Source organism: Pantherophis guttatus, chromosome 1 (genome assembly GCF_059756535.1).
Source record: "Pantherophis guttatus breed Tessera chromosome 1, ASM5975653v1, whole genome shotgun sequence".
In the NCBI taxonomy this organism is placed as follows: domain Eukaryota; kingdom Metazoa; phylum Chordata; class Lepidosauria; order Squamata; family Colubridae; genus Pantherophis; species Pantherophis guttatus.
Genome location: NC_142063.1, coordinates 89,472,838 through 89,491,123, shown reverse-complemented (window position 1 = coordinate 89,491,123; position 18,286 = coordinate 89,472,838). Strand labels below are relative to the sequence as shown.

The following is an 18,286-nucleotide window of genomic DNA, read 5'->3' as shown; positions in this document are numbered from 1 at the left end:
TTTTCGTCAGTCTCATCATACAGAATGAGTAAGTGTGATGAACAGTATTGACCATTTACCATCATATGTATAAATTACTATTTGTAGGAATCTGATCATTTCTCATTTTATCATTTAGGTTGAGGAGCTAAGATTACTTAACCCTAAGAGGTTAAATCTGAATTTATTCTTTAAATGTGAACTTATTCATCATATGTGAAGATATGGAAAGGCAGAATTGGCTAAACTCTCTAAAGCAGGGGTTCCCAACCCCTGGTCTGTGGACTGGCACTGGGCCGCAGCATGCCAGAAACTGGTCCACGCAGACAAGCAAAGACCCATCCAAGGGATGCAGGCAGCACACAAGGCCATACCCACTCTGGTCCGTGGAAAAGCCTCTCTTTACGGAACCAATCCCTGGTGCCCAAAAGGCTGGGGAGGGGAGCTGCTCTAAAGGTACTGCATACTTTGTCACTGCTTTATGATTGAGGCTAAGAAGGACCACTTTTATAGCCCTGGGATTTGATTCAGAAACATGCTTTGTGGAGACACAAATGTAGTACCTGTCTCCAATTCTTTAAAGCAGCTGCATCTTTTCTCAGGATCATAAGTGAACTCTGGTATTAAATATATATTTTTTTTAAAAAAAAAACAGATCTGAAGAACCACTTCAGACATCCAAAAGAACACAATATAATTTATTTGAAATAAATTAATAAAGGCATCCCTTCATCAGCCTTTCTGCTGAATGTTCACCTTTCGTATCAGACACCTCTTCATAATATCCATACCTGTCTCAAAAACGTTTTGGAAAAGATGTAATACTTGCTTTTTAATAACTGAGGGAAACACAAGAGGGAAAAGCAGAAGGAATCTTCTTGTTTATAAAGCAAAACTGCAGACTCGTTTTGTTCTTAGTGTTATATATCAAAGTTCCCCACTACAAGAGAGCGCTATGGGATGAATGGTGAGCAAGAACCATGAAAAAGCACTGAATGCAATAATGCAATGAATTTTTATTCAGAGACAGAGGAGAGAGAGAAAGAGGGAGAGAAAGACTGAGAATGAGAGGAAGGAAAATCTGTCTTATTTTGGGGCCATCATGCAGAAATGGAAGATAATGGGCTATTGTGATTTTTAGAGCAAAGGGTAATTTTTACATCAATAAAATTTGCTGCAATCAGTCCAACTTGGCTATTTCTGAACCATTATCCTGGGATTTCTAAAATTGATTTATTGTACCTGAAGAAGCAGAAAAACGCTTTTATAAGTCCAAAGCCAACCATTAGGTAGCTACCATACATTATGAGATTTTTCTTGCCCAATGGTGGCACCAATAGAATTACTTATAAGTTACAAGGAACAGAAATGAGATTCTCTGCACCTATTTTAGGTTTCAAATATGCCTATGGTTCCCCCCCCCCTTTTTATCTACTCTATCTTGTTCCTTACATGTTTGATAAGAGGCACCTTTTCTTTTTTTCAACTCTTCAGGAAAATGTGGCTGCATTTCCCTATGCGGGACATGTTATTGGTCCTCTTAATGAATCAACCTGTAATTGAATCCAAATGCTGGCTCAGCTTTTAGAACAAAGACAAAAGGATACAAAAAACACACTGTCCAGGAAGCTTACATTCCTTTAAATCCCTTTCTGTAAAATTGATCCACAAATGTAAATTAAAGCTTACCCACTAAACATAAAAGAGAAATAAATGCCACTATTTTTTACCCTGTCTACCTTTTCATTGCAATAAAGCACAAGATCATATAATTTCAGTTGTACACAATTTTTGTCCACTAGCATTGGATTTAAATTCTGGTTTGTTGCACAAAGGAGCTTCGGCTCTTCTTGGGGTGCATTCACACATTACAGTTAGCCAAACAAAAACCTACAAAGTAGCATAATAGTCAAGCTCTTGCAGCCATGTATAGAATACGTACTTAAGCAACGTATGTTCTGCCCCGTGGATATAAGCAGAAATCCCAGAGGGATGGAAAGTGGGGATCTGTTAATGCTACTATTGCCCTATTCAATATATCACTGGAGCTAAGGAGATATAGAGGACACCGTGGTGTGTTTGGCTTCAGCACCTGTCACAGAGCACAAAGTAATTAACAACACATCATGGCACCAGCAAAGATACTATGCACTTACAGCTCTGTCAAGTCTTCAATTAGCCAACCAACATATCTGGAGAAAAACACTACCTTATTAAATATATTTATTTCTGAAACCTTTGAGCGGTCCTTAAAACATAATTAGAAAAAGAGAGTTGTTTTTTTTAAAAAAATGCTACTGCATTTATGTTATTGATTATACTTACATTTAATTGTATTGCATATAATACTTAATAATGATTTGCTGTTGTGTTGTTAATATTTTAAAGTCCGCTGATTGGATCTAAGATTCTGAAAAGCGATGACCCAAGATTAAAAGCAACATTGGGACTAGCAGTTCCTGGAGTTGCTAATCATAATGTACATGGGACATTGTACAGGGTTTTTTTTTTACAAAATATAAGCAATGCTTCAAATGCATCTGTTACTTGATGATTAAGCAATGTGTATGGGCAATTGCTCTTCCCATGTACAAATCCCATATTTTTCAGAGTATAAGTAAAAGGGGGTGAAAATTTAGGTGCATCTTATACACCAAATGTAGCCCCGCCAACCCACTGGCCCCCACCCTTTGGCCTCTGTCTCCCAGCAATTTACCTCCTTGCAGCAAGCAGCAAGAAGAAACAGCTTGTTTCAGCTTCAGCACAGCCTAATTAGCACAAGTTGATTATCTGTTAAATCTGTTTTGTGTGGGCCTCTGCTGCTTGCTGCAAGCAGGTAAATTGCTGGGAACAGATTTTTTTTTCTTCTTGTGCTAATCAAGCTATGCTGAAAACGAAAATGAAAGTAAATCAGGCTATTTGCTGTTTGCTGTACCAAGGCAAAATTGCTGGGAGGCAGAGGCAGATTTCTTTTTCTTGTTTTCCTCACCAAAAAGGGTAGGTGTGTCTTATAGTCTGGAGCATTTTATACTCTGAAAAATACGGTACTCACTATATTCGTATGTATGTATCTACGTACGTACGTAGGTATGAATTTGTTTATTTCATAGGCTGCCCATTTTGCTTAGACAACTCTAGGCATCTTACAACCAAGTAATGAAACCAAGTTCATCACAGGTAAAGAATGAAGATTTAGAATTGGTAGATAAGCTGAGGTTGAAAAGCCAAGAGAAAGGAGGAAGGAAGAGATTGTGAGTAAATTAATCATTATGCACAAATTTTGGAAGACAGTAATTCAATGGGGGAGACAGCTGAAGATGAATAATTGCTCAGAGTAGAAGGAAAAAGGGAAAGAGTAAAGAATAGCAAATAATAATAATAATGAGAAATGCCAAGAAGCTACAATTATACAACACATTAATCCATAACCCATCATTAAATAATCACAGTGGGTGTGATAAACCAATATATGGAAATCATATTAAAGTCTGGTTTTATTTGGCTCAGAAAGGAATCAGAAAACCACAGCTATTCTGAAATAGCACAACTATGTCATGAGAATGGGCCTTAATAATAATAATAATAACAAAAAGCTGGATGTACTGTATTTAAATTAAGTTTTAAAGGAAAGATGTTTCCCAATCTTTCCAAACTTTCAAACCGAAAACAAGCTGCAAAAGCTTGTTTTCAATGAATCAGCATACTTGGTTTATAATATATTTGTAATCTTAACTACAGTTAAGGTGAATAAATACTAAGGGGTGGTATATTTGAACTGAAGAGTTAATAAACAACAATGAATTTAATTAAACACATTGGGCTTTAAAGTTAGTTTTCCCTGTAGAGAGAAAGAAAACAAAACTGACTAGATGCCCTACTGATTAAAAAAATGTAAGTTTACTAAGGCCTATGTAGAATTCTTATGAACTCTAATGAACCTAATGAGAAGAAAGGACTCGCTGGAGAAGAGCCTAATGCTGGGAAAGATTGAGAGCAAAAGAAGAAGGGGATGACAGAGAATGAGGTGGCTGGATGGAGTCACTGAAGCTGTAGGCGTGAGCTTAAATGGACTCCAGAGGATGGTAGAGGACAGGAAGGCCTGGAGGAACGTTGTCCATGGGTCGCGATGGGTCCGACAGGACTTTGCAACTAACAACAACAAATGTAGAGTTCACAGATCTCCTTTTCAACAGAGCTTTGGGAATGATCTGATCATATGAAAAGGCATCTAGTTCACAACTGAAATGGTCAAACTAGAAGATGACTTTGGTTTCCTTTTACAGAGCAGTTCGTGAACTGAATGTTGGGCTCAATTGTGGTCATAAGTCAAGGACTACCTCTATTATACGAGAAAAATGTATAAAGTTGCTATATTGTGCACTTAATTGCAAATGCAATATTTGCATAGGGATTCCAGGCATGGGCATTGGAGTTATCATGATGAAATGGATAATAATTTGAACATTCTGTTTGCTTCATTACTATCCTTCTATTAACACTTCAGGTTTTGTGTCACATCTGCTGCAATATTTTTCAGTTCCCTAAACTTTAGCTTTCAAAATAGGTTTGACTTGACAAAGTACTACATGATTTATTAAAGATCACTTTGAAACTAAATTGAAATATTCTCACCCTGAAGTGGATATTAAGGGCATATATCAGTTCTTAACCTGTCAGCACTGATTGCCTACTATTTCTACGGAGGCATTCTCTCACTTCCAGTTTGCTCTAAAACCACTCAAATTAAAATTTAAAAGCACGTCAAGGGGAAAGCAATCTTTTTATACTCATCATGAAGGTAATTGAATAAAGCATTAAGGCGCTCAGCCATTTTTCTATTCAAGTAATTGTTAGTATCTTAAATAAAAAACTGAACAAGAAGATATATTGTTTATCAAGCCGAATTCTTGGAGACAGGTGGCATTCCTGTGCCATTAACTCAACAGGACATACTAATCCCTTTCAGATCACTTTTTTAGATATGGATCACTTTTCGATAGTTTTTCATTTATCTGCACATCACATTAGCACATTATTATTTCTATATCAATACAAGTAATAATTAAGGATGAAAGAAACCTTAAAATCCAACTGCTATTACTACTACATTCTACTAGCAACTGAAAGACCTTAAGCTATTGTCCATTCATACGATGTCAATTTCAAACTAGCAAGAAGTATTTGTGAGCCTTTTTACCAGGAAGATGTAATTTGCTTAAATGATAAGAGTAGTCTGAAAGCTTGCGCATTCTGTCTTTCAATAAGTGACAAGGAATGGTCTATGCTGGTCTATGACTCCTATGCTCTCTTACTCCCCTGGTAGGTTTTTTTTTTTTTTTTTCACAAACCACATTTCTTGTGTCAATTTTCTGACTTAAATTGTAATAGCTTTTATGACAATTTTTTTAAAAATTTTGATTCTAAGCTGTCTTGGGTGTTTCTGTACACAGAAAAGCCAGCTACACATTTAATAAAACAAATAAAGGGAAATCTCCATACAAATCTTTGCAAAAAGAACAATTTTAATTATAAAGCCTTCCCACTTTTAAAAGCTTGCCTGTTCTGAGCAAGGACCAAACTTTCAATCTAAGTCTCTTTGTAGAAACTCCTTCCCACCCTGCATTTATTTGTTTATTAATATAATTTATATGGTAATCTCATAGAGTGATCAAGCAACTTATAGCAACCAATAAAAAGAGACTATACCCAGTCTATACTCTTCCCACTAGGCACCAAATAACCAACCATTGACTCCCTGATTCAACTCCATTTTAGTCCAATGGTGGGAAAAGGATCAAGTCTTCACTGACTTCTGGAAGGCTGAAAGGGTAGGATCCCTTTCCCCACCCTCAAATTTTAGGTGTGAGGCTATTCCAACCGGCTGGATTAACTACAGAAAAAGCACATTTCCGAGATCCCACATTACAAAATGAAGGGAAGACAGTCTGGGTCAGACAGAGCGTGCTCTGTCTGACCCAGCAGAACAGAGAGATATCCTCAGAAAGAGTTGGTTCCACAAATAGCCTAGTCTTGTGCCATATAGGGTATTATAGATAATAACAAGCACCTTGATTGTACCCGGAAGCAAATGGGGGACAGCATCACTCATGAAATCCATAGTGTAACATGGGCAAACTGTGAATCACCCAAAATTGTACATATTGCTACATTTTGGAAGTTGCATTGTAGCGCACATTGAAGCCATCCAATCCAGAGATGACGAAGGCATGAGTGACTGTTGAGCATGACTGGGTGCCATTGAAACATAAATTGAATTAGTGCAAAGATCCCCCTGATCACAGCCCCACCACCTGTTCTTCCAGCAGGAGCCACAAGGCCACCCTCATGTTATGGTATATGTTTGGGTAGATATACACTTTTTCTTGAGACCAGGCAACATAATTTCATTTTTAATGTGGGCCAGTGTGCTCGCAGTAAAACAACAACAACAATAAAGTTACAATCTTATCTTATGTTAATCTTATCAGTACCTTGAAAATCAAGACACTGATTGGAAAGAGCTCTCCTTGATAAAGGAGCCAAGACACACAGGGAATATTGGTCTTCCCGGATCAAACTCCATTTATTCGTACCAGTGGTGAAATCCAATTTTTTTTACTACCAGTTCTGTGGGCGTGGCTTGGCGGGCGTAGGGTGGCTTGGTGGGCATGGCAGGGGAAGAATACTGCAAAATCTCCATTCCCACCCCACTCCTGAGGGAAGGATACTGCAAAATCCCCATTCCCTACCCACTCCTGATGGAAGGATATTACAAAATCTCCATTCCCACCCCATTTCAGGGGGAAAATATTGCAAAATCCCCATTCCCTACCCACTCCTGGGGGAAGGACATTGCAAAATCTCCATTCCCACCCCATTTCAGGGGAAGAATATTGCAAAATCCCCATTCCCTACCCACTCCTGAGGGAAGGATATTGCAAAATCTCCATTCCCACCCCACTCTGGGGCCAGCCAGAGGTGGTATTCTCTGAACTGCTCAAAATTTCCGCTACCAGTTCTCCAGAACCTGTCAGAACCTGCTGGATTTCACCCCTGATTGGTACCCATTAATTAATATCAATGTTTATACTTATACTTATTCCTGTTATCTCGTACATATTTAAATCAATCAATCTTGGTACAGTGGTTTAACGCACCCTGTAATTAACACAGCTGCCTGCAATTTCTGCAGGTTCGAATCTTACCAGGCTCAAGGTTGACTCAGCCTTCCATCCTTTCTAAGGTAGGTTAAACGAGGACCCAGTTTGTGGGGGCAATAAGCTGACTTTGTATAAATATACAAAAGTATGAAGGCTATTGCTTAACGCATTGTAAGCCGCCCTGAGTCTCCGGAGAAGGGCGGCATATAAATCAAATTAAAAAAAAATCAATCAATCAATATGCCAGAATTTGCCACCTTCCCTTGGGTGACTGCCCTTCCTGGGAAATGGTATGGGGACTCCACGAATAAACCTTAAGGGATCCCATATTAAATCAATCAGGCAATGAGGGCAGCATAGGACCCCGAGGAAACCCACACCAGCTTAACGACTCAACCCAATCAGAAGGGGAAAAAAGCTCTATTGGGTTCAGTTAGGTTTACTTCTGGGTAACGGTTGCAATCTTCCTTGCACCCAGCGGCCGGAGAACCTCGCAGCCCCGGCCTGCCGCCTTGCCTACAAGAGATGCATTTGCTGTAGCCTGAGAAATAACCAACGGAGACGCCCGGACAACCGCAGGCTTGACTGCTAACGCTCTGAGGCGGCAGAAGTTCTTTGAAACTTCTGCTAGTGTTGCTTTCCCTCCTTCTCTCCTGCTCGCCGAATCCCACGCAGACGGGACTCTGCTCTCTCTCCCGCGGTCGTGCCAGCGGTTTCCTCCCGCTCCCCACCCGCTTTCCCTCCGGCTCCGGAGCGGCAGGTGGCGCCGTCGGTGGTTCGCGCAGGAAGGCAGCCTGGCGGCGGGTAGCTTGGGCGGAGGCCCGCTGGTCAAAGGACGGCGGGGCGGGGCTCGATTCGGACTCGCCGCTTGGCTCTGCCCGGCGAAGTGTTGCAGGCGGGTCGGGATGGGGTTGTGCTTGCCCTGCCTGGGGGGAGCCGCCGACCAAGTGGTGGAGACGCCGGATCCAGTAAGTGGGGGGGCGAGATCGGGCTACCGAAACTCGTTCCGTAGGTGGCTGGGGGTTTCTCCTCCTCCCTTTTGGCTTCGCTGGGCGATCCCAGGTGTCGCTTCCGAAAAATTCCAGATTGATTTTTTTTTTTAAACCCTCCTTCATGGAGCATATCTAAAATGCCTTTAAATCTTCGCCGAGTTTCTTTTCTTCCCCCCTCTTTGCTTATTAATCTTTAGATTACGATTAATCTAATCAGCTTTGAAGTACGAGCAAAGTCCGGTCTATTGCAGGGTTTCTCCAAAATCAAGCCCCGTTGAGTTTACTTACTCCTAGGTTTCGCCTTGTAATATTAAAAAACAAAACAAAACAACAACAACAAAAAAAAAACACTATGTGCTTTGTGGTCCAAATTGAAGCTGTTTAGTTCAGGATCAATTGTTCTTGTCACAGGTGAGGGTGTGTCTGTTTTATTATTTACTTATCTTGCCTTTGTGCACTGGATGAGCCGGATCAGTGTGTACCCAAAGGTCCAAAATTGCAGTGCCAGTGAACTATGCTACATAAGCACACACACACACACACACACACACACACACACACAAAATAACAATGACAGTGCCATCTTTCAAAAACACCAAAGGGAGAATAAAACGTAGGATGCATAAACCCTGCTGGAAAAAAAGCCTGTTTGTTTTCAAAACATTTGATTTATTCCGGGGAATGTCAAATATTTACTTGGTTGCACACATAGCTTCAGACCTTTTTATAAAGGAAGTGATCTGGGTAGGAATGTCACTATGTTTGGGGTGGCATGAGAATACTCTGCTGTGCAGCTGACTGATGGAGAGTTAATAAAATCTTAGCTGCAAGCAAAAGCAAGTCCTTTGTTTTCTATGATTGGATTTTATTCCAAAGTTGGTGTGCATAGCATTGTTTGAAAAACTGAGGAGATGCCAGATAGTCATGTGAGTTCAAGAAGAGTTAATGCAACGGTGTGGTTTACTTCCAGTTTACTGAAAGGTCCTCACACAATAACTTCCTTATTTCAGAAGAGTTGAGTAACTCGTTTTCCTTTAATGCACAAGATCCAAAAGTTTAGGGGTTGGGAGTCACATGTGTTGGAGAACATGCTGTGGGGCTGCTTCACAAAATGGTATGAAGGGCTATTTCATCCTATTCAAAAAAAAAAAAAAATTGCCATTGATCCCAACCAATTTAAAGCCCTTCGTAGCATATTATTTGCAATATTTTTCTGAATATTTGCAAGATTTTTCTGCCTCAGGTTACCTCTGCCCATTTGAAAAATTACAGCTGAGTTAGTATGCTTCAGATCACATCTTTTTTTTTTTTTGCTGCCTCTGCCTCTAAAATAGCATTTATCCCAAAAGACTCAGCTTTTTCCATAATGGTGGGCCGGGACAGTATGTAAGCTGCTATTCAGTTGTTTATTGATAATTGTTTGGCTTCTACCCTACCCACTTAGGGGTAGCCACCTCTCTATATTTTTTTATATTATTGTTTTTAATTGTTGAATGCCACCCAGAGTTGTATATAAGAGATCAGCTGTAGAAGCTGAAATTATAAATAAATAAATATATTCACTGATCTAAGCTTTAATTGGCTAGAAAGCAATTCGTGATTCTCTTTTATCTGCCCTTGCTACAAAGTGCTGTGCATTAACCCTCCTCTTTGTTGTGGCAAGCAGGCACAGTTCGACAATATGGAGTTGCAGCCACTCATCATTTGAATTTTCTAAGAAAGTTTATGGGAGCTATTTGGGATCAGAGGCATTCTGGGAATATCTCTAAGGGATCCAAAAACATTTTTTCCCATGATAAAGTGAAAGTTTCTTCAACCAAACACACTTATAATCTCCTTCCACACTATTCTTCTTACTCTACAATACACAAAAGTTAGCAAGGAAAGTCCCTGAAATTCAACCCTATATTCTATTACCACATTAAGATTGTAAGGGAGCTCGGCACGGATAGCCTTTGCTCAAAAGTGGAAACAGAAAGATACTCCAACTGAAGAGGAAATATTACTAAAAATAACTGCTCAGAAATGGACAGACTTACCTAGGAGCTCAAGGATAAATGTGAAACACAGTACTATATAATCTGGAAAAAATTTTACGAATGGCTAGACAAAAGGAGGATAGCCGAGACAAGGGTGTAGTGTTGGATGAGAAATATATACATTATGACAGATAAATATGTATGTAAATTACATAAATAGGTACAAGTATAGATTAATAGACGTATAATTGTGTAGAAATACAATATAGATTGTTAGTATGATGTTATGTATACATAACGTATAAGGTTAAAGAATTATAATTATTAACTTTAACATCATTTGTATTAGTTTAAAGTGTTGGAAGATATTTAGAACCAGTGATGTCATATCTATGTCCGATGTTTTTAATTTTGAATGATTAATAAAAAAGTTTTTAAAAATAAAAAAAAAGATTGTAATGGAGCTGATAAAATATTCTTACAGGAAGGATCCATATTGGAAGCCACCCAAAATCATTGTAACAGTGAGATCAGCATCATGTAAATTCAATAAATAAATAAATAAGTAAATATCAGAAAATCTGCTTTTTTCTATGCAGATTTAATTCCCACTGATACATACTTAAATTGAAGATGAGACAAGCTGATTTATTTGACTTCTGACTATTGGCTGGAATTTTGATTGGCCCAAAACAGAAATAACAAACTCAAGATAAAAGTAACTAATAAAAAGGGTTTTTCACTTATTCAGCTGGAAGCACCGTTTAGTCTTTCATATGTGTAGTTTAATGACCTGTGAAATGTTTCTGCTTGGTTTTATGTGGATGAGAAAACCCCCAGCGGTGGAAGTATATGGCTACTTATGGTGACTAAAGATTTCTCTCTGGCAATTCTCTTTAACATTAAACATTAAATAATGTGGGCAGAATTGGCATTTTAAAAAATGAATGCTCATTTCTAGGATTTTGAAAAGTTCTAATATATTTGGAAAACCCTTAGAAAATTCCGTATTTTATCTCTGCATAGGTGATGTGAAATACCTTTGTAATCATTTTTATATGTTTTCTTTAGGAAATTAGAAGGCAGCAACTTGCAGAAGCAGCAGAAAAAAGACAAATGGAGGTAATTGGATATTTGGAACAGCAATAGATTAAAAGAAAACCATCTCGTATAATGAATGTGAACAATAGAAACAGCATCTCTTAAGAATGCAAACTGGCCATTATTATACTATTGGCAATGGGGTTTGCCCTAAGTTATACTGAAACTCAGCACTACAACTAACTTTCCAAAAAAATAAGTAAGGTAAGGGTAAAGGTTTCCCCGCACATGCGTGCTAGTCGTTTCTGCTCTAGGGGCGGTGCTTTCCGTTTCTAAGCCAAAGAGCCAACACTGTCCGAAGACATATCCATGATCATGTGACCGGCATGACTCAATGCCAAAGGCGCACGGAGCACTGTTACCTTTCCACCAAAGTGGTCCCTATTTTTCTACTTGCATTTTTTACGTGCTTTCGAACTGCTAGGTTGGCAGAAGCTCGGACAAATAACGGGAGCTCACTCCATTATACGGCGCTAGGGATTCGAACCGCTGAACTGACGACCTTCTGATTGACAAGCTCAACTTCTTAGCCACTGAGCCACTGCATCCCAGTGCTTATTAATAAGTAGTAAGATCGTGGGTATGTGTAGTAAGAAGCAACAAGATAATGTTTGCAATGTTAGGGGAGCTGTTCACAGTAATTTATAGAGCAAGACCTGCAGATTAACAGGCTCTTATATCTAAAACAATCCAAATATCAATGATGTCCTTGAAGAAACACAAGAAGAGGTAACAGAAGTAGCTCAGATTTATTATTCCAATGCATATGAAGAGGAGTTGGGCTGAGAATCTCAAGATTAAATGTGCAGTCATCACTGACTTAAATTAAGCAAAAATACCAAAGTTCAGGATTCGTGACAGACGTGTTCTTTCAAACACACTGGCCAAACTTTGCCCTAGTATTTGAATGTTGAGCAAAAAGATAATACTTATAAATGACTCTTTGCTTGAACCAATCCATTTCTTTATGGTGGGAGACCTCCCATTTGATGCTCTCAACACTGCTATATATTTTTCTGGCGCAAATCCCTCCCTGCCACCACCACTATTACAAAAATCCTCTTTGCAGCAAAGGAGAGAACCTGTAAAATAATACCAAAATCACAATTAATCACAATTATCACAATGGAATTTTTAAAATCACATGTTTAGTTTTGGCACAAGATCAGGAAAAGCAAGGGGGAGAAAATAAATACAAGTTAAGATAGTTTTTTGAAGTATTTCCTGACACATTCTGAAAAAAATATATCTTAATTTAAAAATCTTAATTTCTGCACGGTGTTTCATGTGAATTTAAGGTATTTTAGGATAGTTTTTTCCACAAAAACTACCACGGCTGAGTCTGTAGTTAACTTAAAAAATGAGTGGGAAATGGGGATTATCCCCCAAAGTAAGGGGGAAAACTAGCTGGTCTTTTGCAGACATTGTAGATTTAGGTAGGACAAAGAAAATGTAGATATCCTCTCCATGCTTACAAGTCCTAGACCTCTTCTTTTTAAATAAGAAAATGTTTATCCCTGTTTCATTCTCTTCTGTTCTATGCTAGGCTTGAATAGGTAGGTTCAATTCTATAGAAATAAATAACTGCAGTTATTTAAGTTTTTCTTTTTTAACATGGAAGTGCAGTGGGTGTTGTTTTTTTCCAATTCTTCAATGGAATGAGAAGTTTTGCCTTTGCTTTTTAGCAGGTGCAAATTCCAGTCAGTTGCTTCTTTTTAACATCTGCATTAGAGAAAAACGTGAACAGGAATAGCACGCATAAGACAGTTGTGACTGATGGACTGATGATAAGTAGCAATAATCCTATTTATCAAAGGAAGAGCATAGCATATTTTCTCACCCATATTTGATAAGAATCTCCTTATCAGTGAAATGGATGACGCATACATTTAATAAATAATAATAATAAAAATAGCCATCTATTGGGGAAGAAAAACTCTACTGAGATTTGCTTCTCAAAGAGGCTTCAAAATATGCTTCCTGACTCCTCATTTCTGGAGGGAGAATAAAACTTGTCCAAATGCTTCCAAAAATGTTTTCCTGTAGGATTTTTTTTTTTTTTTTGTTCAAGCCCATGCTTTTACAGTCATATGTTATCACTCTTCTAAGTAAAGGTAAAGGTAAAGGTTCCCCTCGCACATATGTGCTAGTTGTTCCTGACTCTAGGGGGCGGTGCTCATATCCATTTCAAAGCTGAAGAGCCAGCGCTGTCTGAAGATGCCTCCGTGGTCATGTGGCTGGCATGACTAAATGCCAAAGGCGCACGGAACGCTATTACCTTCCCACGAAAGGTAGTCCCTATTTTTTTATTTGCATTTTTTTACGTGCTTTCGAACTGCTAAGTTGGCAGAAGCTGGGACAAGTAATGGGAGCTCACTCCATTACGCGGCACTAGGGATTTGAACCGCTGAACTGCTGAACTTTTGATCAACAAGCTCAGCCTCTTAGCCACTGAGCCACTGCATCCCTAAGTAAGGTTATGTAAATTTAATACAGATTTATTGGAGATTCTATATGGAATACAGATTAGAGAACTAAATTTATTTTGCTATGATTGTAGAAAAGTGGGATGTAATGTAATGTTGTTTTTCCAAAGGCTGCATCTCGTGGTATTAAGAATATCTCTTCTGTGGAACAGAAAAAACGAAAACAAGAAGAAATGGAAAAACGTCTTGAATCTGGAAGCCATGAACCAGAAAAAGGCAATCTAAGGGTAAGAAGTGAAGAATCAAATTTGGATGGATAACATCAAAGGCCAGGATCTTCCCGCCTATTTCTTATATTGCTATTCTAATAGATAGGGTGTGAAGGCTCTTTCTTCTGATTTTTTTTCTTAGTATCTCATAAAACATATCGATGTACCTGGATTGATATCAGTCACTCTTATGTCTCTTTTGAGTGTCTCTTTGTGTATTGAAACTTTAGGATAAATGACTAGCATTTTGGCCAGACAATTGCCATCACTTAGACTAGTGATGGCCAACCTTTTTCGGACCGAGTGCCCAAAGTGCAAAAGCGTGTGCGTAAGAATGTGTGTGTGCGCCCAAACCCCCCAAATGCAATGCGCGGCCCCTGCACATGGGCCCTGTGCATGTGCACGCACCCCCTCATGCATCCTGCCCCTACGCATGCATGTGTCTGCCTACCGCACATGCGCACACGCCCCACACATGCGCAGCAGAGACCTGAATACCAGCTGGCTGGCAGGAAGCGTGCACATGCGCGGCAGAGCTGAGGTGAGCTGGGGCAACGGCTCACGTGCCCACAAAGACAGTGCTGCATCTTTGTGGGCACGTGAGCCTTTGGAAAAACAACAACGGGGGACATTACATTACATCCCACTTTTCTACAATCATTTGGTTCACACATTTGGTCTCATGTTCACAGCATACGATGGTTTGATCAATTATCTTGTCAAGATCATTACTTTCTTCTTGTGTATAGATTTGAGATAGAGTCTCGAGATAGAGATGTCTGGAAGTTGAGTCATGGCAACTCCTTTCCTTTTTTTGGTTTCAAACATTTTGATGCTTATCCAAGTCGCTTCTTCAGACTATCAGACATTTCAAACCAAAAAAGAAGAGAAGTCCATTTGCCATGGTTCAGCTTCCAGACAACCCTACCTGATGAGTGAGAATTTTCATCAGCATTGAATATGAGCCTGTCGGGGCAATGGAGGGGCAGTTCTGAAGTGCTCCCATCTTTTTTGGATTTAAAGCTGAAATAGCTAGACTAATGTCAGGATAGAAGTGTGTTAGATTTGCACAGACTTTAGTTTAAATGTGATTATTGTAATTGCTGAATAAATCTTTACTTCTCTTGCACAGCAACTTTTACTTGTACCTTGAAATGCATTTGTTTCCTTTACTCATGGTCCAGAATTGTTTGGAATACAATAAAACCCAAATGCATTAGAAAACAAGTATCATTATTACTTGTTTTTTTTTTCTCAAAATACTATATTTAAGGAAGATTTTTCATAACCTAAAAGTAGCCTGAAAAAGTGAGATGGGGGTTGGAATAAAACAAGGTTATGCTCACAGGTAAGAAATTGAATAATGTCCTTACCCGTAAAAAGTAGCTAATATTCATTTCTGTGTTTTTGCTTTTAGTGGCAGGTTGGATAAAATACTGAGCTGCCTCAGAATGAAGAAGGGTGAAAGCTTTGTCCTGCCAATAACTTGCCAGTTGCTGCAGATGAATTAAACTTGTTAATTGTTTGGCTTTTGCTGTTGGCCTCTGAAGATGCAGCAGTATTTTGCCATTGTAGCAGGGTAGTTGACATACGTGCACTAAGGATGAACAGCACTTCACAATACCCAGTAAAGATGTCCCAAACCAATCACTTCCTGTTTGTGTTGCCATATTGTGTAACGTTGCATGTCTAAATGTACTGGAGGGGGTGAATTATGGGAGTTACCTACATAAACAGATGCCATTTTCATGCCTTTGTGATCGTGGGGAACAATTCTGTTTTCCAAAGCGCGACTTGTTAAAGTTATTGCCATCTTACCCTTGTATGATTCAGTTCAATACAGTCCACAATTTCCTTGAATCTCTCACACTGGATTAAATGACTGAAACCAACAGGCTTGTTTTAAGAGTAAGAACTTCAGAATCAAAGCTTTAGTGCCTTCTGCTGGTTACACATTTAACTGCTGCATTGCTATGAGGTGAAAAATCCCTATCCTTGTGTCTTAGTTTTTACACATGTTATGCCTATCTGCAGGGTTTACAAAAATACAGGCCAAAATATTGGACTCTTATTTTTTTAAAAAAATAACAAGTGAAAGAATAAGGTGAAAGGTGTTCTGCTTTACCACTTGGATGTGAAGTTTGGAAGAAAAACTCATGAAAGGAACAGCTACAGGATTCTACTTCTTTATGATTAAATTTCTTTATAAAAATTACTTTTTTATTTCTTAAAAACTGGTTCGAGGACATTATTCTGCAGATATAGCCAGTGTAAAAATACGTTTATAACATCATCCATATTAACATACTGGAGTAAATATAAACATATGTAATTATTCTCTCATATGACCCTTTGCACCTAATCTGGAAGTGATGTGAAAAGAAACAGTACATTTGTTGAACTTCTAAACTAATATAGGAAATGTTCACACATCTTGAATTTTAAGCAAGGAATAGTATCAAATTTTATGAGAGAAATGAAGGTGCAGTTTATCTTGCTTTGTATCAGAACTAAAGATAGTTGCTTCTTACTTATTCCCAGTATTATAAATATTGATTTTTGGGAGAAAATGCTTCAGAAATATATTTAAAAGTAATGACAAGTGTTGTATATGTAGATATGTCTGAGAGAATAAAATGTGCAAATGAATTATTTTTTTCTGATTCTTCCCCTTTACATCCTAGACAAGTATGAAAAAATAATGACTATTTGACAAGAATTTGGCTAATAATAAATTAAATTTCCCATTTAAAATGTGATATAAATCAATGTAGCTTAAACTGATTGCTTAACCATATTGTTAACCTTCTCAGTAAATTATGTTGTTTTCTAATCTATTACAATCAGTTCTTTTTTAAAAAAAAAAAATCTTGAAATCCTCATATTTTACAGCTTACACTTTCCTCTTTCTCATTTGTGCACATAAATCCAGTATTAAGTGTTTAAAAAAAGTTAATGGGAATTCAAGAATTCCTGCTCTTGTTAAAATAGCTTAAGATGTTAAATTATTGCAGTGCTTTGGATTAAAATTCCAAAAGGCACTTTGAGTGTCATTAACTGTTTGCATCTCTTTAAAGAAGCCATACCATTTCTCTGTGTCATGACGCAGCTGCAGAGGAGCGCTAGGAATTGATGTGTCAGGTTTAAAGATATATAAGCAGATGGTACATTAATACTCTTGTGCTCGAATGCACCTTTTCCAATTTATTTCTGAGGTTCTTTAGATTCCTATAAAATAATAGGGCTATTTTAAATTTTTCACTTTGTTTCCAGTTACTGGGTTACGATAACCTTGTTCATTTATTAACAGTACCTTTTTCCTTTAGTTGAACTAATAAACCATTTGGTGCCCACTTTGATCTTTGTGCATTACAGTGTCGCATTAATAAAGTATAATCTATTAAAATCTGATGATAAATGGGTATTTGTATCATTCTCTTTTACTACTTTTGTTAATGTAATGCCAATTTACAATAACAATTCTTTTTGAATAATCTAGATTGTTTTTATTATGCAGAAAATCCCTCTGGAAAAAGGTGCAAACTAAGATTAAAGTGCCATTTTGAGACTTAGAGTTGTTCGTGGATCCATACTTTTATTGTATTTGAGAACTTTTGATAAATACATTTATGAAGATAGTTAAGGTTGAGAAACACAGTTCTAGATAATTTCTCACTTGCTGGCTAAAGGATGGACATTATCAATGGCTCATTGTCCTTCACTGAACAACACAGCGGTCAATGCAAAACAACTGTTTTTCAATGACTTAAACCCTGAAAGGGGACGGGGTAAGAAGAGAAACAATAAAGGCCTCTATAAGTTGCCTAGGAGAACGTGTAGATGATCCACCTCCAAACACTGTGATCATGAACCCAAGATCTCAGGCAAGCAAGCAGAAGCAGTTTAACTGAGCTGCCTATGGATTTTACTTTGAATTCTCTATGTACAATGGTCACTTTCCCTTCTCCTTTCCTGCTGTCATTTACATCTAGAAATTTGGCTTTATTGGAACTGGAAGGGGAATTATCATTTACTATCTTTCCAGATACATGATGACCACATTGTGATAGGGCTGTGTCTTGAATTGGATTAAGGTCTGGTGTGGGTGGGATGATCCAAAGACCAACTAATACTCAACTAAATGTTTTAAAGATTTATTTAAATAAAATAAAATTCAAGTAAACATATTTGGTCTGATTTAAAACCTCCCCACCCTCTTAAAGGGAATTTGCAGGCACAGCATTTAAGCAAAAAGTATTATAGCAGCATCCTGGCAAATAGATGGGGAAGAAACGGAGGCAGTGAAAGATTTTATTTTCCTGGGCTCCAAGATCACTGCAGATGGAGACTGCAGTCAAGAAATTAAAAGATGCTTGCTGC

The 18,286-nt window shown here is 38.2% G+C and overlaps 1 protein-coding gene across 1 annotated transcript; it reads left to right on the top strand.

The window, feature by feature from the left end:
* The first annotated feature begins 5,308 nt into the window (after nucleotides 1-5,308).
* SVIP (small VCP interacting protein) lies at nucleotides 5,309-17,317 on the top strand. The gene is made up of 4 exons (XM_034417242.3): nucleotides 5,309-8,107; nucleotides 11,182-11,232; nucleotides 13,808-13,924; nucleotides 15,324-17,317. Exons 1-4 carry the CDS (start codon nucleotides 8,045-8,047, stop codon nucleotides 15,336-15,338), a joined length of 246 nt encoding a protein of 81 aa, XP_034273133.1. The 5' UTR covers nucleotides 5,309-8,044; the 3' UTR covers nucleotides 15,339-17,317.
* The last annotated feature ends 969 nt before the right edge of the window (nucleotides 17,318-18,286 follow it).